At 43.7% G+C, this 25,706-nt stretch overlaps 1 protein-coding gene across 6 annotated transcripts in view; it reads right to left on the bottom strand.

The window, feature by feature from the left end:
- Positions 1–23,655, bottom strand: part of mcamb (melanoma cell adhesion molecule b) — a 34,747-nt gene extending 11,092 nt beyond the window's left edge. For 5 of the 6 annotated variants that reach the window (XM_086124902.1, XM_086124903.1, XM_086124904.1 and 2 more), the window contains exons 1-9: positions 23,533–23,655; positions 3,761–3,885; positions 3,440–3,671; positions 2,075–2,145; positions 1,910–1,997; positions 1,575–1,754; positions 1,188–1,318; positions 338–473; positions 137–249 (exon numbers count right to left, since the gene is read on the bottom strand). In XM_086124902.1, the coding sequence (XP_085981028.1) occupies positions 137–249; positions 338–473; positions 1,188–1,318; positions 1,575–1,754; positions 1,910–1,997; positions 2,075–2,145; positions 3,440–3,671; positions 3,761–3,885; positions 23,533–23,596 (1,140 nt within the window). In that variant the 5' untranslated portion in view covers positions 23,597–23,655. The remainder of the gene's footprint in view (positions 1–136; positions 250–337; positions 474–1,187; positions 1,319–1,574; positions 1,755–1,909; positions 1,998–2,074; positions 2,146–3,439; positions 3,672–3,760; positions 3,886–23,532) is intronic. The other variant, XM_086124901.1, reaches the window with a different exon arrangement.
- Between the last annotated feature and the right edge of the window lie 2,051 nt (positions 23,656–25,706).

Below are 25,706 nucleotides of genomic sequence, written 5' to 3'. Positions count from 1 at the left end.
CCACTGCTATCTGTTTGCCCAAAAGCATCTCTTCATCATTTTTAGCAAGAAATGTGGGATCAATGTGAGTGAACTCAACCTTCACCAAAAACCTTTAAACTGATATGAAAATGACAAAAATGTGCATCTGCAAGACCTTGAACCAGGCTGTGTGCGTCTGTAGAGAAGATAGGGCATTGCAGGTGGCTGTCAACTCCTCGCCTTGAGCGATCTCTATGTTGGTGGGCAGTACCACAGCAGGCTCCAAGTCTGCACACACAACAGGCGAGCAGAGGGGCAAACTTTAAGAGTGGTCAAATGTGGCAAAGCAAAGTGACATGATGTGCGGGAGACATACAATTAACAAATACAGTTGTATTCCCTGAGAGTTCCTCATAGGTTTCCATGTCCATTGAGATGCATTCATAATAGCCATTCTGGAGACGGGTCACGTTTTCCAGTATAAGCGTGTTGGATTCCAGCGTATATTCTTTCTGTAAAAAGCAAATGGAAAAACATGTAGATGAGAGTGCTTCCTGTATCTGCTGAACTTAAGAGAGTAGCTTACAGTAGTGCCTTGAGATACAGTTAACCCCCCTCCATTTCGAGTTCCAGGTTTGCAATCCCGCTAATTTGTGTATTTGTTTTTGTACAGTTCGTAATTCTATTTCGCAAGCAGATGTGAAGTGGTTGGCATGAAAATCGGCAGCTTCAAATCTCGGCCACCTGGGGGCAGTATTACACTGAAATACAGACAGACTGTACTCGAGGCTCAGCTCCTCTTCCTGCTTTTCAGTACAACAGTAATATTGGTCGTTCTTAAAGAATATAGGCCTGCCGTGTTATATGGTCTGTCTCCATGTGTTACACTGCTTGCGTTCAGATATCCATTGCTAAACAACAACACTACGTAGATGTGCTCGTGTGCCGATGGAGTCTACTATTGTATGCTGGCATTCAGGTGTCAGGTGTTTCTTTAAATACACAAAATCTCTTTGGTCCATGTTTAGTTTGACAGTAACCTTAAGCTGAGAGTGGCGATAAACAGCTTCACCACTCTTTTTGTTGTGCAGTGAGTTGAGTCGCCAGCCACGTACAGCGCTCACATCAGAAGTTTGCGCTCCCAAGTCAAAGGGAAAGTTGTTCAATCGTAAAAAGGTTGCGTCACGTGTATCTCAAGGCACCTGTTAGAATAAAAAGTTGCTTACTTCTCCGTGCTTGATGATATAGACTGAAGATGGTGTATTACCGTTGCCATAGCAATGAAACATAATTGAATCTCCCTCTTTAATTTTGCCTTTCGGTGACTCCACCCACACGTTGACAGCAGTGGACGGGTCTGAAACACAATGCGGTGACGGGTTCAGAGATGAAGTCTCATTTTCGGAAAACCTCAAATTGTTTCTTATTTAGACAACATTGTATTTGCATGGTCATTTTAAACTAGGTATAATTTGAATCCAATCCAGATTGGCAGAAGTTAAAATACGGCACAGAACAAGGTGATATACGACTGTACCACATGCACTTTAGACATCACATTTCTGTGCGTAAAGACTAGATAACTCATGTCCGAGCTGTAGCGTGAGGCTCACAGTACACGGTGATGTTAATGCGGTTGGTCTCGGTCATTCTGGTTCCTCCGGGAACGAGGTAGGTGACCTTGCAGTAGAACTGAGCGTCTTTGTCCTCCTTCATCACCTTCAGGCTCAGTTCACTCCTCACAGAAAAAAGACCGCTCGACTCCATGGTGGTGCTGGGCATGATCTTCATCTCTGCAACATGCACACACACACACACACACACACACACACACACACACACACACACACACACACACACACACACACACACACACACACACACACACAGAACGTAAACTGGTGTAACTGAGCTGAGATAGCCGTTAATCATTCATCACTTGTCTCACCGTCACTATCTCCTTGTATTGGCGCGTTATTTCGATACCATGTAATGTTTGGCTTGGGGAAGCCATTTTTGACCTCGCATGAGCCAATCTGGAAAAAGTACAAATGAAATCAATTATGATGATTTCGATGTCATCATATTGTATAGGAAATGACAGTTTGCGTACCTTGGACGGTGTAGCTTCATAGACATAGATGCCCGTCTGAACGCCCTCAATGGTTGGGGAGTCTGGTCTTTCTGTGCAATATAGCAACTCAATCAAGAACTGAACAACTGCACTTGGCAACGCTTGGAAAATAATGTCGATTCATAAAGAGCTAAACTCAAATTCATGTTCATTTATCTGTTGGTTTTGGCCATGTTGTGTCTGGTTACGCTTCTTGCTACACTCTCGGTTACACTTGTGTGGTAGAATTATATGAAGTTGGCATTGTGAACTCTTGAAAGACTGCAAGTCAAAGTGGATAAATAAACTCTAATATTAGTTCATCCTTCATTTGTCTTTACTTCAACAAAAAGCCTAAAGTTTTAAACCAAAACCTTGATAGAAAACAAATCTGATATTATTTAATGTAATAGATATTAATTTATGGATTTTGTTTGTTAAAAAAAAGTTACACGGGAAGAAGAGCTTAGAAAAAAAAGAATTGCATATCACATGACAAGCCGAAAAATAAAATTCAATGAAAATCACCAACTGGTGAAAACATGCCATGTTTGTTGTTTTCAGTTACCCGGACGATGACCCGGAAGTACATCAACGCCATTAAAAAAAAAAAAGTTTGCGATATCTCGCAAACTTTGCGAGGGAATGCAATCTTGTGCATGAGAGTGAAGCGGACATTCGCCAAGTTGTTCAAAATCACGCATTTAAAGAAAAATGGTTCGCTTACAACAACAAAAAGATTGCGATTTCTCGCAATTTTTGCGAGGGAATGCAAAACTTTGCGAGGGAAGGCAAACATTTTTTAATGGCGTTGATGTACTTCTGGATCATCGTCCGGGTAACTGAAAACAACAAACATGGCGTGTTTTCACCCGTTGGCGAGTTTCATTGAATTTCACTTTCATAATCGGCTTTAAATACAAAGACATTAAATCTTTCTCCTCCATGATTCTCTCCTTTCCGAAGTAGTGTCGTCTCTCAATCAGCCATGCATGAGAGTGAAGCAAACATTAGCCAAGCTGACCCGGAAGTACAAAATTGTGCATTTTAAAAAAAAATGCGTCCCCTTACAAAAAAAAAAAGATTGCGATATCTCACTTTCTTTGCGAGGGAATGCAAAGTTTTGCGAGGGAACGCAACGGGGTTTTTTTTTCTTCCATGTCCCCTTAGGAACCCCGTACAATCGCAATGTTGAAGGGGAAAAACATGCAATTCGATTAGTTTTCTGTGTTTTATTGTTTTTGTTCCTGATTGTAAAGTGTCCTTGGGTGTCTTGAAAGGCGCTTCTAAATAAAATGTATTATTATTATTATTATTAAAATCATTCATCCCCACGATTCACCACGGCGCCATCTTGTGGCTTACCGAACACTAATAATTTGGTGCGTCCCTCGGAGACGCCGTCGGTCAGACTCTTGACGAGACAGATGAACTCGAGCTGGTCTTTGAGCTGCACGTCTGTGATGGTCAACACCACCTCTCCGGTGGCCACCGTGACGTTGACCATGATGCGATCCGTGAACGACGTGCTTTGTTCCACCATCTGCGTCGTAGCGTCCTGATAGTAGATGTTGTGCTTCTCCCCCGTTTTCGAAACCTGGAGATGGGAATCGGTGCCGATCACGCACGTGTTATCGCGCAATTATTGCGTATATTTGTCTTAATGTGTGAGGTCAGGAAACTCACATAGAACCACTGGATGGTCAAAGCCCCGATGCCGTCATCGGAGGTGAACATGCAGGTGATCTGAGCTGTCTCTCCTTTCAAAACCTCCACCCTGTCCTCCATGCTCACCTCTACCACTGCCCATGCTGACGAGAAAGAGGAGAAGCCTTTAAATTGCAATTTTACGAGGCAGTGAATTAAAGCCCTCCTTTCTTTAGTGCATCCCACAGCATGTATTCAAAATAACATTTGGCACGGCCCGCGTCATCATTTTATTTTATTTCATCATTTTTTTCTTAACTCATTCACTCCCAAAGACGTTTTTAAACGTCTTTTCAGACTTGGTCCAGAATTGGCTGGCACTGAATGAGTTAAATGGGGGTGTGAAAAGTTAGTGTTGAAAAAGGTGGAGCAGCGATAATCACAGAATTGTTAGTTCTCGTAGGCGAAATCCGATGAAGCGCATGTGCATCAAAATGCCACAGCGACGTAAACGCAAAGAAGAGACGCTATGACAAGAATGAGGCACCCGCCCACCCATGTCCACATTGATGTGCTGCATTCCACTATGTCACCCTCTGGCAGGAAGAAAGACGCATTTTACAGGCGGCACAGTGCCCCCACTGTTTCCTCCTCGATTGCCTCTCCAGGACAACCGGTTTTCCCCTTCTGAGCTCTCCTGATGTGACGCATCCTTCAAATGTGCAGCACAAACACTTCATTTTTTTTTTAAACACATTGTATAACAAGACCTCAGTACAATGCCTGATCAGTGGGAACAGGATGTACCTGAGCTCAATTTTGAGCTTCATGGCAACGGCTATGAATGGCTGCAGTATGTAAAATGAGAAATCTACGTTCTTATTTTTAATTATATAGATAGGAGAGGGAAAAAATTCATGTTCAACACTCTAAATTGTCCCTAGTGTGATTGTGAGTGTGGATGGTGGTTGGTCTATGTGTGCCCTGCGATTGGCTGGCAACCATTGCAGGGCGTCCCCCGCCTACTGTCCGAAGACAGCTGGATGGGCTCATGAATTTAGGACGTTGTGCTTATAGCAGTCTACTTTTCCTTGTAATGTAATTGTTTTTAATCAAGCAAAAAACAATATTAAGATTATACGAATATAGTATAGTTCTGGTAATATTAAGACATTTCTCAGCATTTTGACACTTTGTTTTTTCTTGTAATAGTTTTTCTATTTTTTTTCCACAATATAAATAATCCCCAGATTGCAAAATGAATAATTCTGTCTGTCTTTGTCTCTGTGTCTACCAGATTGTGAAGTTATGTCATGTATCAGAAAATCCTGGAGTTTAATGCTAAAAAAAAATTCATTGGCATCGTATTTAGAAATTAGTTAGAAATTAAAACTGTGAGTGAGAATGTATGTTTTCATGTGGTGAATAGCCTCATAAGTAATGGTTTGGCCCGTCATTTGTTGTCATTTAAAAATGGCTTTGGTTGGAGGTAATAAATACTGTAGATTCAGTGTATGACATAACTTTTTGTCATTGATCAAGTATTGCATTGCATTGATCTTTATCTCAAGGACTGTCTTCCTCTTTTGGAAGTGGCCTCGAAGTGACCCTGAACGTAATAAAATGCTCACATGCTGCCATTTCAACTCGTGTTTACATGTGAAACCCAGGCGGCCTCCTGTGTGTTTGGTAACTTCTAGCTATGAGTTTGGAGCAAGGTTTTAGTCCAAAGATTAGCTCTCGGGAAAGCAATGAGATGGACACGGGCCTCCATCAAGGACGATGGAGTTGAAACAAGCTAGTAACCAGGTTTCATGGCGTTGTGGTGACAGGGACGGAAAAAGAACAAGCTCAAGCGAAATGTAGCCTTCACTGAGGAAAAGCTACATTCATACAGTACCGGTACTTACCGAATTCAACATCAATCCAACTTTGGACCAAAATTAAAGAAATGTATGTTTGGTATATTGATATAACAAAGCTTTTTTGCTCTAAATCTTGCTAGCTGCAGGGGAGTGGCGAGGCTAAATCTGTCTGAACTCGTGCGCAGTGTTCAGGGTTCACCATCTAGTTCTGGCAGCCAAGTGTGCCGCAAATGCAGAAGTTCCATTCAAATTTCAAAAATGCTGTCACAGAATGAAAAACGAAACAAATCATTTCTATGTTTTAAACGTGAGCAAAATCCAGTGGCTAAAAAGCAAAGTGCAGACAGTCTACCGTGCACACATTTACTCAACCTGTTTTTAGTTATGTAATGCCTCGTCTTGTTACAGAGCGACTTAAACATCGAACACTACGACACAGTGCACCCTTCTCCTTTAAGAGTATCTCCATTATGGACAGCCCCACCTGCCTGTCACTCTGCTGTGTGTTGTTGCCATTTAGGACCTAATGGAGCTGGACGGGGAAGAGATGCAATTAGAATCTCCTAGGTGGACATTTCCTACCCATTAGCCATGGAAGCGCAATGCTGACTCACCCCGAGCAAGACATTCGCCCCACTTCCTCCACTTGATACAGCTCACTACCCAAGGCCTATTCAGGGGAGACCGTGTGTGTTAAATGTCACTCGTACTTTATGTGCAGCGCACAGAGTGAGGAGAAGCTAGCATTACACAAGGCCGCAAATCGATTCTATTCAATGGGGAGGGAGCAGTCGGCGATCATCGTCCTAAATCAGTATGACAGAAAAACGTTGAGCTTCCACTTGAGAGGATGTTCCTTTTCCTGCCAGCAAACTAATTTTCACACATATTGGATGCAGAGACAAAAATAATTTGATGTGCTGAATTTGTGATGACCCTCAAGAAGACCGCAATCGATCCGTGAGTTTCCGTTGAAGCCGAAAATGCCAGACGAGTGTTGAACTGAACAAGTTGCTAATTTGGGCACTTGTGACAATGATAATGGAAATAAAATGTGGATCAAACTAAACAGGACTGTACAACTAGTTGGAAACCTTTTGGGAGTCAAGAAGAAAAGCTTTTTACTCTACTTTCATTTCATCAAGTGTTGTGAAAAATTGATTACTGGAGGTACAAGCATGACCTGGCGCCACTGCATGCGAATAAAAAAGATGAGCTTTCTCTCAGTTCACGTTGGCAGACCCTCCAAGGTCCTGTCCACACAAATGCAAGGTTTCAGTGTAAACATTATCTGTTAAGCATACTGACCTCAACAAGGTTGTTCAAATAGTTTTGGACGATCGACCTTCTTTGATATTTGTTAAAACTCTTGCAGAATATGAAGTTGTACTTACTGAAGTGCAGCATCGGTAGCAGTAGTTTCTGCATTGCTTAAGACATACTGTGTGCCAGACGGACTTCTAACAGGCCCACTTGGTGAGATGACACGTGGCATGCGTTTGTTCAAAGGTTTCAATCAGTTTGGAGTTACGCGCCATGAAGGCTGCATTGCACCAGTCAGATGGCAAATCCCTTTCTCGCCGTTGGCAGCCCGCCCAAAACAAAGATTGTCGCCGACATGCCTGAACATTAGCTAGCATTCCAACACAGACTTTTCGATAAATTATGGAGCATAACTCTTGCCTAACTTTGTGTCCACCCAACTCCAAACATATCCCTGCACTGAAAACTTACTGTACATTTTGCATGAACATGATTTTTATCAGGGACAAAATATTCCCACATAGACTCTTGGTGGTTATATGGGTAAATGTGCAGATTAACAAACATTCATGATTCATGATTTTGAATCGTGTCGGCATGCAACGGGAGGTTTTTGGCAACCGCACACACGCGCGCACACACACACACACACACACACACACACACACACACACACACACACATTCTGTACATACACAAACATACATAGACACGCCAAGACAGATATTGCCACAGGAGCTAAAGTTCCCAGAGAGCGCGTTACTCTTTTTAAGCACACCCAATTGACTGAATTACAGGCTGCTTTACATGCTGTGTGTTAATATATCCATCCATCCATTTTCCGAAGCGCTTGATCCTCACAAGGGTCGCGGGGGGTGCTGGAGCCTATCCCAGCCGTCTTCGGGCAGTAGGCGGGGGACACCCTGAATCAGTTGCCAGCCAATCGCAGGGCACACAGAGACGAACAACCATCCACGCCCACACTCACACCTAGGGACAATTTAGAGCGTCCAATCAGCCTGCCATGCATGTTTTTGGAATGTGGGAGGAAACCGGAGCACCCGGAGAAAACCCACGCAGGCCCGGGGAGAACATGCAAACTCCACACAGGGAGGCCGGAGCTGGAATCAAACCCGGTACCTCTGCACTGTGAAGCCGACGTGCTAACCACTGGACTACCGGGCCGCTTGTGTTAATATAGCTTTTTAAAATTGTAATTTCTTTCAACCTTTTCTTGATATGTCGGCAAAAAGAACAAGCCACACCAGCATCCCCACAATCTTAACTCACTCGCCCACTCCATGCATTCCATGCTGTGTGAACGGAATCCCTTCTTTCAGCTGAGGCGTTTAATCTGTTTAATCAAAGATGCCGCTGGAAATGAATATTTACATTGTATTTACATTGTTGATTACATGGGACGACGCATAAGGCAGTCAAATTCTTCCCCTCTTCTTCCACTCTTCCAAATAACTACAGGATCTTATTCCAATGCACTATGCACGTCACTTCAACTTGGCACCAGGCATGGGGCTCTGCGACATGTTTCGAGTCCTGTCACATCTAAGAATAACAATGGCCTATCAAGCTTGTTTGCTTACATGACACTGCAGTATGACAGCACGTTGACCCAACTCACGCCAGGAATAGAAGCCCTCACATCAGGACATGAGACAGAGAAAAGGCGAGCATGGGAAATCACTACCTCGGTGTACATTTAATGTAAGGAAGGAAAAAATTAGGATGTTAACGGATGAGCATGCAAAGATAAGGAGTTCATGGACCTTTATTTCATAGATCCATAGGTGGCGCCCTTGCGGTATCAGGAGAAGGGGTGGAAATGTGGGCGGCACCTCGGTGGACCGGTTAGCACGGCCGCTTCACAATGCAGAGGTGCAGGGTTCGAGTCGGCCTCCAGCCTTCCTGTGAGGGGTTTGCATGTTTTCCTCGTGCCTGCGTGGGTTTTCTACGGCTACTCCGGTTTCCTCCCACATTCCGAAAACATGTATGGCAGGCTGATTGAACATTCTAAATTGTCCCTCGGTGTGAGTGTGAGCGCGGATGGTTGTTCATCTACGTGTGCCCAGCGATTGGCTGGCAACCAGTTCAGGGTGTGCCTGCTGCCCGAAGTCAGTTGGGATAGCGTGCCCGGCGACCCTTGTGAGGATAAGCAGATCAGAAAATGGATGGATGGGTGGATGGATGTTGTATCAAGTAAATATTGTAGAGTGCCATTTTGTTCACACACCAACTATTATCATAACATGCTAAACAATGCAAGATGGGAAGTTTGACCATCACATCAAGTTGATCCTGAAGACTTTAAGGCAATTAAGCAAATCAAATTTGAACAACCTCCCTCCATCATCGACAATTTTACTGGCAACAAAACTTGACAACAACAGACAACCATAGCGATGTCCCCCACTCCATCCCACGAAGATCTACTGCCACAACAGTAGTCCCCACTTAGTTTCGGTCTTCCCCACTTGGCATAATGGCTCCCAAGAATGTTATGGGAAAGTCTTGAAATCATAGACACTAAAGGCCTTGTCATACATTCATCAATCACATTAAAGCTTTGTTACGCACCCCAGGGCATTTTAAAACACACACACACACACACACACACACACACACTACAGAACCCACCCACTGCTCCATTTGTTTGCTCACATATTCTGTAATGTGATAAATATACATGGATTTTTTTTGCAGAGCTCTCAATGTCTACATAACACAAAAGTCTTAGTTTGAGAGTTCAAGCCATACATTTCCAGACAATAAGCACATGAACAGCATATTTCTTTGTCGTTTTCAAAAGTTTAACCGACAGACACAATGCTATTAAAATGATTCACTGCTCATGAAGATCAAACCAAGTCATGGTGTAATATACATGCTAGGCCAGAAGTGCCCAATCTCACTTCTGAAAGAAATACTACACACACGCGCGTCAACTCTTTGTACCCCCAAAGCCCGTCATTGGTGCATACACCGTTGTACATTTTTGATACCGCAAAAAAATGACAGTGCCAGCCTTTACCAAAACTTCTGTTTTGAAACCTCTTCATGTTTTCAATGTTCGGGCTCTAAAATGTAGTCGTCATCTCGCGGCACAGTAAATAAACGTCCACCATTCATGCAGTTTTATCTGTCACTCAGTGGTATCTTTGGCTTGCGCAACAGACGCTTGTGGTTTGGAGTTTGGATGGAGGGGCTTCCATCCTTGACAACCACGCTTGTTGTTGTTTGGACTCAGCAACTCAATTGGAGATGAGAGGACTTGGCCGATCATCATATTCACAAATAGCATCTGGTAACTGGACTCTCATGGTGCAGACTGATGGGATTCACTCAGCACTATTTGCAGTAGTATTCAAAACTTGCCGTACGATTTCATTTTAGAAGTATCATGCCTTTTTTTTTTCCACGAATGAAAACAGTTCCCAGGTGTCTTAGCAATTGTCGTATACAAATGGGCCGCTGCTGAATCCATCGCACTCTATTATTGCCGCATGTGCCGACATCACCATGACAACCCGGGGAAAAAGTGCATACTGCGAGAATTACGGCAGTCGGTCTGAACCGAGCATAAAGAGAGCGATAAGGATTTGCATTTGGGCCGTTGCTATTGCAATAGTTCAAAGAGCTGATGTCCGTGCAGCTGGTGTGGGAGTAAGTCCAAGTCCTATGAGTTACTGCCGTTTTGTGTGGGGTGGGGTCCGCTGGGATAGGCTCCAACTTCCACGTGAGACTGAACCGGATAAGCGGTATAGAAAACAATGGATAGATTTATGATCAAGATGGCAGAGGCGGACCAAAAATCCAAGCTTGTAAATGAGATGTGACTAACAAGTAGGACGTTGATGCGGTGTGTAGTTCAGGTGGCATTTATTTCCCGGTGCATGGACAGAAAGTGATGGACAGAAGCAGATGCAGCACACACAGGGACGGACCGACGCACAGTAAACTTCGCATTCTCATGATTCCTCGGCAAAAATGGAGTCCGCTTGTCACGACAAACTGACAGAAACTTTACGTACGCACGCATGCCAAAATCTCCGGGACTCTAGAGCCGAATGCCGTTAGTACCGATTCAACGTGCCAACAGGATAAACCATTTCCTAAAGGCGGAGAGGAGCAAGGATGTAAAGAATGTAAATAAAGTGGCGACGATCAGAGCGGACCACACACCAGCAGAGAAAGGAAGGAGGCAAGCGGGTTCCTTCTCTGGTTTCTGCCGCAAATCGGACTCCATATTGGGTTTCAACAAACCACCTGCCGTGGAGATCAGCTCGTGCTGATGTTGGCTCGCTTCACAGCCCGCCAGACTCCGGTCTGTCTTCCAAGAGGCAGGAGGGGCACGAGTGGTCACAACTGTTACGACACCCGGACAATCTGTGTTGCCATAACACTGAATTGAGGGTTTCACTGGTACAATATTGTTTGTCACCACTTGTCAAGTCAAGTCAAGTACAACTTTATTGTCAAATGTGCTATTTCCTCCCTCTTAAACAGACAACAAGAGGAGCCGCTGCGGGTGCCCGCGCCGCCATCAAAAGAACACTTAACATAAAATGACAAAATAATACAACACAACACATAAAACAGACAGTCGTGCCATCTTAACCACTTTTCTTCCATTCACTTTGTTGTTATAAGCAGTAATAGATGAAAGAGGAGTGAATCAAGGTGTCCTTTCACCAGTGGATCAAAGACGTCATGCTGCAATGTGCACACATCTGCTACAAGCTAAGCTTGAAAGCAACAAGAAGCTGTAGCATCCATTAACGAAAAAGAGATTGGCTCTCTTCTCCTGTCCCATGTAAATCTGCTTCAATTCCAAGCCGCGACTCCCAATTCCACTTGTGTCATGTGACGGACAAAGTAAACCACCAACAAAAAAGATGATTCTTGATTTTAATGTTAGTAACATTGACTTTTTTTTCCCTGGAAATTAGGGCAACTTTTTATTCTGGCATTGAAAAGTACAGATGGTTGTTATGTTTAATTGGTGGTGGGATTATGAGGTAGTCCTTGGAAAGATTTTCCTCTTTGAGGGGTTATTAGACCCCCAAAATTTGAGCAACCCTGATGCGATACTGTCGGAGAAACAGAAGTTGAGGCGGGAGGATACTGTTGTTGCTTGCTACCAAACACTTGAAGAAAAAGAAGCCGTTTTATGGGGATGCTATGTTTATAGTCACACACAAAAAAAAAAAAAAAAAAAAGATTAAGAACAAGACACAAAGGGGCTCGGGGATTGAAGGGATCAGGATTACGATCTGGTTCTTGTTCAGTTGTTGGGCCATATTTTCCTTGAAAGAAATTTCCGCTGTGTTCCACTTTAAATTATAAATCAACCCCCTTTTTTTTTCTGTCGCTTATCCTCATTAGGGCCGGGCGTGAGCTGCAGCCTATCTCAGATGACTGTGGGTGAGAGGCACTGTCCTACACCCTGTAATGATCACCAACTATCCCCTTCTTCCAAGTTTCACTTTTTTCTCTATGCCCCCCCCCCACACACACACACACAAACACATACAAATGTAAACACCTTGACTTTTGACATTATGTAAACTATTCCCATGTCCAGCTCCGTGACCCTCTCAACTTGGGGAAACCCCCCCCCCCCCCAAAAACATTGATAAATTAGCCTCAAATCTATGCTGGCTCGCATTCATACGCATGTGTCTGTTTGTTTGTATGATTGTATTTCCTCATCCCTGTTGACATGATTGGTACAAACGCCCACTCCATCCTTCTTTCCCACGTCCCAAACCGCACAGAACAATCCACATACGAGTCCGCTGCGAAGAAGGCCAAGGTAAAATAACATGAAGCGCTCAGAAGTATGGGAAAGGCCAACAGGGACGATATTTTCGGACAGGACTGATTGTGTTGGTGTGGTAGAGACGTTCCATGACATGGCTTCACAAGCATGAGAGCACAAGTTTGAGTGCATTCCTCGCTCCGGTAAACTTATGGCTAAAGATAGACTGTCTCTGCTCTGAGATTTTTTTCATTGACTTCACTGCTCTGGTATTTACACCAAGGTCGATGATCAAATGGTGTTTTACCTGCACTGCCATATACAACGGAACCACAAAAATACAACCCTGTTTCGTGATGCTTGACTTAATTGTCTTCATAGCAAATAAGTGAAATATTTTTCTTTTTCTGTCCAATACATACACAGTGTCGTTTTTTAAAAAAAGTATTATTATCATTGTCTGAGCAGCCAAGATGATTGTGTGTTTCCTGCTTAATAATAATGATAATAATAATAATAATAATAATTTCAGGCTCCTTTAAAAGGATGAAAGAACACTAAACAATAAAATGGTAGTTAGCCACTCAAATCTGCCCAAGTCGTGTTCGACCTGAAGTCTAAATTTAAATCTGGCTAGACTTAGATGTGTTCTGACCAGACATAAGTTGTGTTCGACTTTCTGCCACCAAATTGTCACTCCGCCAGATGGATCTTCAAGGGCACTCGCTCTGGTGTGCCGAAACATCCAACTTGTGAGGGGCGTGGCCTTGCCAGGCAAGGTTATAATCAAAACAAACCACCAAATCCTGTTGAAATGGTTAATTAATATGTCTCGAGAAGGAGCCAATGATTCATGCTATAATATGATAAAATAGTCAGTACTCTATCGGAGGAGTTTCATAAAAAATAACAATAAATGACCGAGTGTGATTAAGCATTGTCGACATATGAACGTATTAGTTGCAAAGTGCCTCGCCTGAAATAATTGGATCCCAAACATGTCACGTGACCTGATAAGAAAATGTAACAGTGGCATGAAAACAACGATCCCTTTAGTACCGGAGCAGCTGTTTCTGCTTTCTGGGAACACAGTCACGTCAATGAAGATCACAATAAGAGAAACAGCCATGAAAAACTCTTTAAAGCAGGACAACAAGCCCCCACCAAGGCAATCCTAATTTGATTCATCACCAAACTGAAACACCTTCATTGACGCATACTGCGTGCGTGTGCCAGAATTTTCATTGAAACTCATTATTTACTTGCACAAAAGAAAATCGGAAAATATCCAAAGAATGTCCGCACGGTGGAATTGAGGTTCGCATGTTTGCCTCACAGTCAAGTGCCCCCCCGCTCCCCCTCCAAAAAAACACATGGTATGTAAGATGAAGTCTAAATCAGGGTAAGCGACGGTAGTTATTACAAGAAACTCCATCCCCAAAAGTGACTACATGATGCAGATGTATGAGGCAAGGTGCCTGTAATCTTCCAGGAGGTAAAGCGAAATCTGTTGAGAAGAGCCAAAAGCATGAAGGTACTCCAAACCACAAAGTGTAACAAAATAAGATGAAGCCACATCAGTTGACCGTGCGTGGAGTCAGACGCACGGCCCGTGGCTGCGGCCCGCTTGGCTGCATTAGGTTAAAAGCATCGTAATGGGCATTAGGAGCATTATTTCAGGGAAACAACATCCATTATTAAGCAGACCTGCAAACCCCTCCTGACAGGACTCTCGTCTCTGAGCGCATCACATCCATGTATCAATTTGGATCCTCTCAAACTGACCGCCACATTCAAAACAAAAAGTCCAAAACGGTACGGCGCCTACTTTCGATACCGCTTGTCCTCATCAGGGTCGAGGGTGAGATGGAGTCCGTCCCAGTTGATTTGGGAGAGATGGCTCACCACACACCGAACAACACAGCTGAACATGAATAATCTCAGTCCGTGTGCAGGGTCCTGCGACTAGTTTTCATGAGTGCCTGACCGTCAAGGCTCTAGTTTTACAGCGGTGCAAAATTAGAATCACCGATAAATGGCGTGACAGCGTCGCAGATGCAACAGCCAATCCATATCACGTGGCTTGTGCAACATTTTAGGGTAGGATTCAAGGTCCAACCAGCCGCTGTACTTTCTGTATGTGTACGACGAACTACTGCCTATGACGTGTTGTCCAAAGTGTCCAATAGGATTGCGATTTATTGTCTAAAGGCCACCAATGTAGTCAGTTTCCTGCGATACATCGGCAGGAAGTGGGAAGACACCCACAAAGGGACAAAATGGCCTCTTTTTTTTGTTCATCTTCACCTTCATACTTAGAGTTCAACAAGCCACATTTCATTTGTTTGTGACATCATGGATCTGTCCATTAAATAGAAATGTGTGTAAAATCACTACCGTCTGTCGAAACTCAGGAGGACCACCGCTACTATTAACGTCTTTTTTGAAAAGTTTGCACCCAACTCATCTCTTTTAGTCTTGAGTCAAAACTGACAAGTGATGACAGAAAAAAAGAAGGATAAAGAATGGGGGATGCTCCGAGTCCCCACCTCGTTAGCCAGATCCTTTGCATGCCTCCGATTGCTGCTCTGTTGCAACATACAATATACGGCATCGGGGCAAGAAAATGAAGGGCGACTGCAAGAGTTTCAGAGCCTGAATGGATATTTCGATAGTGTATGTGACATGTGAGTGACTGGGGACTCGTCCAGGAAGTTGTCTGCTTTTCGGCTGATGTCAGCTGGGAAATATTCCAGCTCCCTGCAGCCCTGAACAGCATAAGCGGTACAGGATATGTATATTGTATTTACAAAAAAAAGACTGCAGATTGTTGATTCCAGTCTGTGCTTTTTAACAGAGTCACCAGCGGTACACTTCCTGACACATTGTCTCCAAGTCATGATATGACACACAATGGCAGCCTTGCTCTGGCATTCTTCTTTACTCGCCTTGTCAAACTGAATTTAAATTTCATGTGCAAATCAATGTCCATCTGACTGTTTTTTGTTGTTGTTTTTTTTTTTGGGGGGGGGGGGCCTGGCTACCATAAAAAGGTCCTGGGAAAGGCTTAGGTGCATACTGGGTGATGTCAATCACACAGGAGCAAGTCTGGTAATCTGGACCATCTAAGAACAGTATTGGATAAACGTTTCCCTTGCACTGTTGTGTCAGCTTGACGCTCTGCAGGCTCATCTCTGAACTTCCTGCAGCCCTGTGAAGAGACCTCTTTTTATTTTGCGACTTTTTAGTCGCGTCATTGCGAACGCCTATATGAATACCGCTACAATGGACTACGCGAAAAACGTCAATTGACGTCAGCCGTGCCTTTCATGACAGCATCCCTCCTTTTATTGTTCAAGCCATGTGTTTTCAGATCAAATCATCATTTTTCAAAGATAATTATATATCACAATTTCTATTATCCATCCAGGGCAACCCACTGGTCCAGTGGTTAGCGCGTCGACCACACAGTGCAGAGGTACCAGCTCCGGCCTTCCTGTGTGAAGTTTGCATGTTCTCATTGTGCCAAGGTGGGTTTTCTCCGGGTACTCCGGTTTCCTCCCACATTCCAAAAACATGCACGGCGGGTTGATGAAAAATTGTCCCTAGGTGTGAGTGTGAGCGTGGATAATTGTTCGTCTAGGTGTGCCCTGCGATTGGCTGGCAACCGGTTCTTCAAATCCCTTCACTGTGATCAGGCTGTCAATTTAATTTAGCAACATGATACGTGCTGTAAGAGTCTTGCATGAGAAGACTTTAATAAAAACTCTCAAAAATGGATTCACAAACTCTGCCATATCGGTTCAAAGCTGCCATTTTAAACCTTGGCGTGTGTTGGATGACACACATCACTGCTATAGCACATGGCTCGCAACCACTCCAAGTCTTCTCCCTAGGAATGTCCATTACGTTTGTTACTTCACACCCCATGCAGCTTCCTGGAATGTTCTTCATTTGTGAAAGCCAAGCGTCCGTGTGGCACTGGCGTCAGTGTGAATGACACGCAGGAACAACTGCCTCCCCTCGGGGATACGGAGTCACCTTTGACACATGCTGGGAACAAAAACCACAGTGATGGCGGTAAGCACTCCAAAATGTGTGCATTTTCAAGTGACGATGAGTCGAACGTGTTCATTTTTCTAGTCAAGTAATTTGACTGTAGTTACTTTTCTATGGCCATTCAACAGTACTTTGTAGAAAATATTTGCTCCTTATACAATTTACATCTTTGAGCGAGTAAATAAAAATTGGTGCTCGTTCGGCGCCAGTGCTGTGCTAAGTTGTTGCTGAACAAGTTTGGTCAAAAAATCATGGTAAGAGTCTCGCGCCACTAACGTCATCGTTTAACTGTTGTGATTCCTCATGTCTAAAATTCTCTTTGGCTAAACCGTCACTCATGAGCTCATCCTTGGGATCCGAGCTGACTGGAAGGTGGGGTACACCCATAATGGTCGCCAATCGCAGGGCACATATCGATCAACTAACTTGCATTCACACTTACATTCGCGCCAACGGAGAAATTCGAGTTTTCAACCCTTGTTGGAATCTTGATCATTGTTATTGTTTTGACTTACAGTACATCGAACTTGTGACGACGTCATCAGCTCATTCCAGACAAGAGACACTCAACTTCAGCAAACAACAAGCAAACGCAAAGACGTCAGAAGACATCCTGCTCTTCCCCTGTCTTAAAAGGTACGGTCACTTGCCCCTCTGACAATCTGCAGATGTCACAGAACCCCTCATCCTGTTTGCGTTTTGAACTGACGGGCTGTGAAATGTCATTTACGGTCACCTTTTGACCGATGAACTTGCAAAAAGAAGTCAAAACAACAAAGACCCAGAGGAGAATGTCTATTTACTCACCGAATATTGAACTGGTGGCACCTTTTTCAATTCATTTTTTGTCTTGTGTTACCATCGCATTCGAAACAAAACATCCATTTATCAGCAGTGGCTTATCTGCAGGAAGGCGATAAAAAGCTCGATGGAAACATTGTTTCGTGATCAAGGACATGACGAACACCCACAGCATGTCTGTGTTGAGCATTTTAGCCATGGTCCACTCAACAGTAACATTTTTTGCAGTTGCTAGCGCTAACGCGGCGTTTGAGTTTTCCTGCCTGGTCCGCAGTATTAAAGCAGGTGGTCTTGTGTTGCCATTGCACGGTGATTCTCAAAGTGCAGTATGAGTAACATGAATGGCATGTGTGTGTGTGTGTGTGTGTGTGTGTGTGTGTGTGTGTGTGTGTGTGTGTGTGTGTGTGTGTGTGTGTGTGTGTGTGTGTGTGTGTGTGTGTGTGTGTGTGTGTGTGTGTGTGTGTGTGCGTGCGTGTGTGTGTGTGTGTGTGTGTGTAAAATTTAGATAGATAATTACATCCATCCAGCCATCCGTTAGCTGAACCGCTTTATCCTCGCGAGGGTCTTGGGTGTGCTGTAGCCTATCCCGGCCAACTTCGGGCAGTAGGTGGGTTACAACCCGAACTGGTTACTAGCCAATCACAGGGCACACATAGACAAACAACCATTCATGTTCACAATGACAAATAGGGACTAGTCAGAGTCTTCCATTAACCTGCCATGCATGTTTTTGGAATGTGGGAGGAAATCGGCGTACCCGTGCATAAATTGGAAATCATTTTTTTTTACATAAAACGGGTCATCCATGAGTCAAGGAAAAAGCCATGACATTTTGGTTGAGGATCAGGATAAAGGTGTGGCCACAGTTGTTTGAGTCACTTTGGGATCAATGAATCCCAGTATTTGTATAACTACTTTCACTTGTGTTAACAGTTTGGCCTTGGCAGAGGCTTCCCAATGCCTTCCTTGGTAGTTTTCATCAACTTCAATAACAATCTATGTCTTGTATTATCTTGCGAACAAAAAGAGTGACTCTCTTTGAAGTCAAGATGGCACCCGAGTAGGCAGCCGTCGGCAAGTGCTCTCATGAGCCTTGCTTTTTTTGTTGTTTTTTGGTTTGTTTTTGTTATTTTGACTTCAAAATGGCGCCGCGTGAGTGGCTGCCTTTCCAGCAGCTCCTCATAACTTTGCTGCTGTGAATTGGAAATTTCTCCATTGCGAGACTAATAAAGGTTTTTCTTATCTTATCTTTTTCTTAAGGGGGAGTTCATTGTACAGTCACCAGTTGTGTGCAGCTGTTGCTCTCAGCATGGAGCTTAAAGTGGTACCAGCCAGGCCCGACAGAGGCCCGGCAACCTTTTAATTCACTTTATACAGCTGGTATTACATTGTCGACAAACGGGAGCAATTGATCCCAATGCCATCCATGCAAATATTAATAGGTTAAAAAAAAATGTACATTTTCGACCACTGATTTGCATTTTTGGGCAAATTTCAAGATCAGTGGTGTAATTAGATGCGAGTGACCCAACTTTTTGTTTGTTTGTTTGTTTTGAAATACAAGCCGTCATTTTTAATTTTGTCCTGCGATCTTAAATATAATGAATACTTCGATTTCTTGACGTTGTATTTAATTATGTCATGTAGAGAAAGCTAGCAAAGTTGCTATTTTTCTAATCACTATTTAACCTTCCTCCCTTGAAGATTTCATTTTGCAACCCGAACATCAATCCTTCCGTTTAAACCTACTACTCTTTTTGCACACTATCATAAGAAGTAGTGACATTTTTGGCGACTCAATTGTTTCTCGAGACAAAACACATTTGGAACTTCCTTCCTCCCTGCAACTGTAAAACAAGTGCTTCTGTAAACACGTCATTCAACAAGACCCGAATTGTTTGAAAGCTGTTTAAAAGTGGTGGTGGGTGCGTACGCAATAATAGAGGGACGCGGCAAAGTGATGATAACAGCACAAGTCCTGAAAGCAGCTGTGTCCACCAATCAGCCTCCAGCGCAGCCTGGTATTGACCCTGGTCATGGTGATAATGGACGAGATTCACAGCAATGGAAGGATCAGACTGTAAAATGAAACCTTTGCCATGTCGGTAAACCACTACACCACTTCTTAGCAAACACTGTATTATTCTGTTTAAAAAAAAAATCTTTAAAAAAACTAAAACAAAGGCGAGTCATGTTGTTTGTCTTGTATTTTCTTGATGACCTTTTTATTTTTATTTTTAGTCATTATGCCAAATTATTGGGCACACTTTAAATGAATGTAAGGTTAAACAAAATCGGATTATATTTGTTTGTACTTTTGTATCGAGGCTATAATAGTGTTGCCAAAAAGAACCCGATAGTACATCACATCTTCCTCCATCAATGACTTTTATGCACTATGCCTGACTGAAGTACGCTCCTTTACAGTTGATGTGCGACCCCACAACAGGTAATTTTACCATTCTGTTGTTGTTGTTTTTTTCCGGAAGATCAGCACTCGGACAACCCAGCATGTGGACAAAAGTATTGGGACTGCTGGTTAATCATACCCACAAGGAACTAAACATGGAAAAAGTGTTCACTTTTGGACGAACCCAAATGTTTTTGATGGGTTTGAGGTCAGGGCTCTATACATGCTTCCACTGCATGGATTTTACTTTGTGCACTGGGACACAGTCAAACTAGAAGAGAAAAAAGTGCTGCCACCAAAACTTCCCATAAAGATGAAAGCACATACACTTGACCAAAATGTCCCACGAACCAAAAACGCCGAAAAGCAACGGCGATCTCCCAAGACTTTTGCTACTATCGATTATATCTGAATACTCAGTGAGCTGAACTCACGTCAGAACTTATTGTGTATCATGTTTCACAATTCCGAGAATGCCTGCCCTTTAAAGGTGAGACAGATGCGGTTTGAGGCCCGCATGAGTTACAGTGTTGGACGGAGGACGCTGTTGCATGAGATCACGTCAACACGGCTCAAAGCTCACGCCGAATAAAGAAGCGTACTGTTTAGCGCGCAGCTCCGCGAGACAAGAATCTGCTTGAAAGTGTACCGTAATAGGCCCAATTACTCAATCACACGTGATGTGACTGAAAAGACTCCGACTTTATCCTGTGATTAAAATGCCTGGAAGTAATGAGTTATATTTAGCAACTGCCATCAACGGCATTAATCCACAATTCATCTCTGCGAGTCAGGAAAACAGAAAGCCGGAGCAAGAGCAACAGCTCACTATGATTGAGCAGAATTGAAAACGACAGTATGTAGACATTGATTTTATTTTTAATTTATTAAAAGCAGACTGTCAAATGCGTGCCAAAGCGACAAGAGGTGCTAGAACCCCTAACCGTGTGACTACTACCAGAAGGCCTTTATGGAAAAGGTATCCAGTGTAAATGAAGGGGAATGAAAATCCTAAGAGTGTTAGTGAAGTCGAGTTTAATACAATAGTTTGAGTGGAGTTACTCCACAATCGAATATAAATGATAAATTTAAAAAAAAGGGATGTGTAGTTGGGGTTGAACAGATTAGTTAAATCCGCGAATGGCCTTTACTACTCCACATCATCGTTTAAAGCTTGACATCGACTAATCGCTAATGCTTCCGCCGCCGCACTATTGTGCTTTCGGAAGCAGCAAAATGTCCAGCCTGCAAGGCGACAAAGTCTTGCTGGCTGGGTCAGAAATGACAAAAATAAGATGGTTGTCGTCGAGTATAGTGATTAGCTTGGCTAGCTTCGGCTATTCTGATCACAGCTACTCTTGAAATGAGCCGGACTGCGGCACTAGCGGTGAGAAAGGAAGTGAACGTTCGTTCGTCATTGCCACAATATTATGTCCAATGATGCTGGCACAACAACTGAGTGCTAATGAGAACTTTATTCATAACACATTGACAACACGCACTTAATTGCCGACAGAATTGGATCTAAATGTAGCTATTTTTAAACATTTGTTTTTATTTGCTGCCATGGTGGTGCAGCGAAAGGTTTTGACGTGAAAACCAGTCGATGGTGCCAAAAAGTTGGGCACCACTAGCCTGTGCTAAAAATATTAGTGATATCATTGATTAATCAGCTTCGACAAGACTTTTAATCACATTATAGTCGACAACAACAAAAAATCTTTAGTTTCCATTGAGAGAGCTTGTGTCTCAGCCCAAGTGTCCTTTATGTTTGACAACAACAACAAAAGACCTCCACACGGCACCTTTTCCCAACAAGGGTGACAAATGAAAGCGCCGGTCTTCACTACGTGATAAATGTTCTGGAAGAATCTCGATTTATGGACTTCCACTGCTGCACTGTGCTGATCGTCAGCCAGATCCGTTCAGCCTCCATTTTACATCCCGCGACAGAACAAAGTCGTTTATTGTCACCGCGAGGAGCAGACAGCGAATCTCTTGACATGAGCCAAGTCCAATGCGGCTGCACTTTGGCCCCGCTTGATTGGCCCATGTCACAGGAAGTGAATATGTTCTGGGTCACTGCTGTACTTCAGCACCCCCGGCTGTCTTTCTTCTGATGTCATGGTGGAGACAAAAGATGAGCGACTCATGTGGACATGCATAGACCCACACAGCGACTCGCTGGTTGTGCCAGATGCCTGAGCCGACTCCAAGCAACCGGTTGTTTACCCACGCAAATCAACGACCAAGTATCATGACTTTCATTCTGGTAATCTGGCCGAACGGTTAATCAGAATAATCTGTCAGATTTCTATCACTTTTTTGGGGGCGACCTCAAAAATGTTTCCCAATGTTTAAACATCCCTGCACGCACACGTTCACACCCCGGTGGTGTTGAACTAAGTTGTGTAGGCACAACTGGGGCAGATTGACCGAAGTGTGGCTGTCATTATGTGCCTACAGCTCTTCCGACCACCACCAAATATTCACGCCCAGCCGTACACTCGCGTGAGCAACACTGGAGGCAAGATGGATGAAATGTCTTGGCCAAGGACATAGAGGACGTATAAATGAAACACCTCCTCTTCACTGTAACTTAGTTCCTTGGCATGACATGAACAACTCTGTTAAAACGGTTAAATGCAGGTGTAATGAGGGATGTGAGGGAGGTGGGTGAGGTCCAGGAAGTGACTACTAAGTGTGTGTGTGTGTAGGGGGGGCTTGTAAGAGCCTGTGAATAATGGTCAGGCTGACCCGAAACGGAAGATGAACAAACACAATGTGCATGAAGGAGGTAAGGAAAGCTGGCCAAAGACAAAGGGGCATAAGAAGGGGCGGGAGGGAAGTCCGAGACTGAAAGAGAGGAAAGGTTCGTCATGGGCGGAGGCCGCGTTCAGCATCCACGGCATGTGACACACAAACAAGTCAATCAACGACAGAAACGAAGCCGCACGGTCGTGGTTAACACCGTGGTTTCAAGCCGCGCTGCCCTCAAAATAAACGGCCAACCTTTTGCAGCCAATGTAATGCGCGCGGGAAACCTTTGTTACTTTTCCCTTCAAGTCATGTTAATAATTAATTTAAACATGCATCTCAATGCACGCTGAGAACTTCTTTCACTGATATGTGACCGGAACGTACTGCTCGGGTCAGACAGGAGCTGACAGAAAGCAGAGAACTTCTGTGCGGCGCTAAAAATACATACAGGCAGCTTATGGGAGCCACTTTATACAGTGAATGATCCGTCCTCTTCCAGTTTACCTGCTCAATCATGGGTCGGGGATATTTTACATTAAAAAAAAGATAGATATCATGCGCTGTCCATCCACTAAGAGGTTACATCAACTTCACTTTACAACTGTAGGATTGTGCACTATCCATTTTGTTTAAGCATGCGTAAACACAACTATTACAGCACTCTTGATTTTTTTTTCCCGGAAAGTTATTCTAAGCAAGAGAATGAGTCACGTGGAGTTTACACAGAACCTGCACTAAAAAGTTTGTCTGCAGGCAAACCGTTGATCGTTTGTTTTGTGTGTGTGTTATAAAGCCCAAGTACATCCCACTATCTACTTTTAACTGTTTTCGGAGAAAGACTTTCCCTATCTCTGCGATGAGCAGCGGATGCACTCACCCGTGAAGCCGTGAAGGAGGAACACAAGTCCGGCGAGCAGACAGGCAGAGTGCCGAGCGTCCATGCTTGTTGATCAGTGCTGTGGAGGTCCGTCTGATGTGCATGTGAAAGTGCGTGTGAGAGAGGCAGGAGGAGGAGAGTGTAGCATGGAGTGGTCCTGAAAACGCACACACATTGAGGGAGGGAGGATGCACCCATGCGGGGGGGCTGAGACTAGTGGTCACACGTAGCCAAAAAATAAAAATAAAAATAAAAATCATACTTGGGGCTTCCACGCTGCGCGTGTGCAACGAGTGGGGCCCACGAGCCGGTGTCCCAGGACATCCACCTGAGACATCCGGGGCCCGCTCACCCATCAGGTGAAATAGGCAGATGCTAAGGGCGCCTTGGACTCTAGAGGGCGCTAAAAATTGGGTGAAAATTCAACTTAAGTATAATTACCGTATTGGCCCGAATATAAGACGGTTGCATTGAAATAAGACTGAAAAAGTGGGGGTCGTCTTATATTCGGGGTCTAGACATTATACCCATTCATGACGCTAGATGGCGCCAGATATCATTGAAGCGAATGCTGAACTTGACTCCCCAGGCCAAAGCGAACCCCTGCCACGAAGAATAAAAATAAAAATAGCGGTAGCACGAAGAAGTAAGAAAGAAAAGAGAAGAAAATAATAAAAGAGATAACAGAAAATGGAGAAATATAGCGACAATCTGGAGAAAAGTGGGTCGAAGATCGGCCAGGTTAACTGGCAGCTGAGGAGAAGTTATGATGTAATTTACATTTCAAAAACCAGAAGCCATTCATTTACGAATGTGATTGCACTTTAGTTTACATATTGTTCATATATGAATATTTGAATGAGGCAAAATAACATGCTTTTTCTCTCAAATATATTGTTATAATCATTTGTTTCAGATGTACTGTAATACAGGACAACTCCCTCTCCGTGCAGGATACCGATCTTAATATGGACACGGGACAGGGAATGAATTGGGCAGGCCTGCAGTACAAACTATGTTAAAACACCTGGCAGAGGACATCATATCATTTATAGTACAGTAAGTATGCAATGCTGACCTCTCTTGCTCTTTGCTCTCTCAATCTCTCTCTCTCCCGCTCCCACTCTCTCTTTCTGTCTTACTGCTGGTCTTTTGGCAGGTAAACAGTCTGTGAGTATGTGAACATGGTTTTGGCTTTCGCTGATGGAATACGTGCGCAGGTTGCCAAACTATAATAGAGTGCATAACATATGACTCAGTTTGATATTACGAAACACATTCTCAGACAGTGGCATGGATCATCAATGCCTAATTTGACCAATACTTTGGTTTGTTGACTCTGTACTTATAAGACCACTGGCCAACAACGATGTGCCCTGTGAGTGGCTGGCAACAAATCCAGGGTGTACCCCACACTCTCTTAACCAAAGTCAGCTGGGATAGATCACTTGTGACTCAAATAAAGACATGTGCTCAAGAAAAACGATGGCTGAACTGTTGTAAACTGACAATCAGCTTGGCTCAACCAAGTATTTCTAAACCCAAGCCGGTAGACCTGGCACACTCCGCTAATCTCTTTCATGATTCCAGTATAAGATAAGATAAGAAAACCCTTATTTGTCTCACAATGGAGAAATTCCCATTTTACATCAGCAAAATTACAAAAGGGAGAAAGTAGAAGACAAAAAGTATATAAATAAATATAAATGTAAAATATAAAATATAAGCATATTAAAAATGGGTAAGTGGAGGTGAGTCCAGGTTTTCAGGACCGTCTATTCAATAGCCAGCAATCGGCAGGAACGAGCGGCGGTGCCTCTCCTTCTTGCGGTGCGGGTGTATCAGTCTCTGGCTGAAGGAGCTGCCCAGCACTGTCAGGGTGGCCTGGAGGGAGTAGGAGGGTCTGTCCATCATCGCCGTTAGCTTAGCTAGCATCCTCCTTTTGCCCACCTCCTCCAGAGTGTTCAGGGAGCTATTTTTACCCTTGAGGCCCCTCTGTATTTATTGCCCGTGTTTTGCAATAGTAAGTTGAAACAAGTCCTAGCTGGCATGCGTGTAAGCGAAATTGCGTTTGGTTATGGAATCATCTCACATCACAGGGACTTTTAAACAGGTGGCAGTGAGGAAAGTGAGGCAGACCGTGTTTGTCAAAGTCCCTTTTGCAACTCTGAAAT

The sequence above is a fragment of the Hippocampus guttulatus genome, chromosome 12 (assembly GCF_054856545.1).
Source record: "Hippocampus guttulatus isolate MCC_2025c chromosome 12, RoL_Hgut_1.0, whole genome shotgun sequence".
NCBI classification, from domain to species: Eukaryota; Metazoa; Chordata; class Actinopteri; order Syngnathiformes; family Syngnathidae; genus Hippocampus; species Hippocampus guttulatus.
Note: the sequence above shows the minus strand (reverse complement) of the source record. Positions and strands in the feature narration are given on the sequence as shown.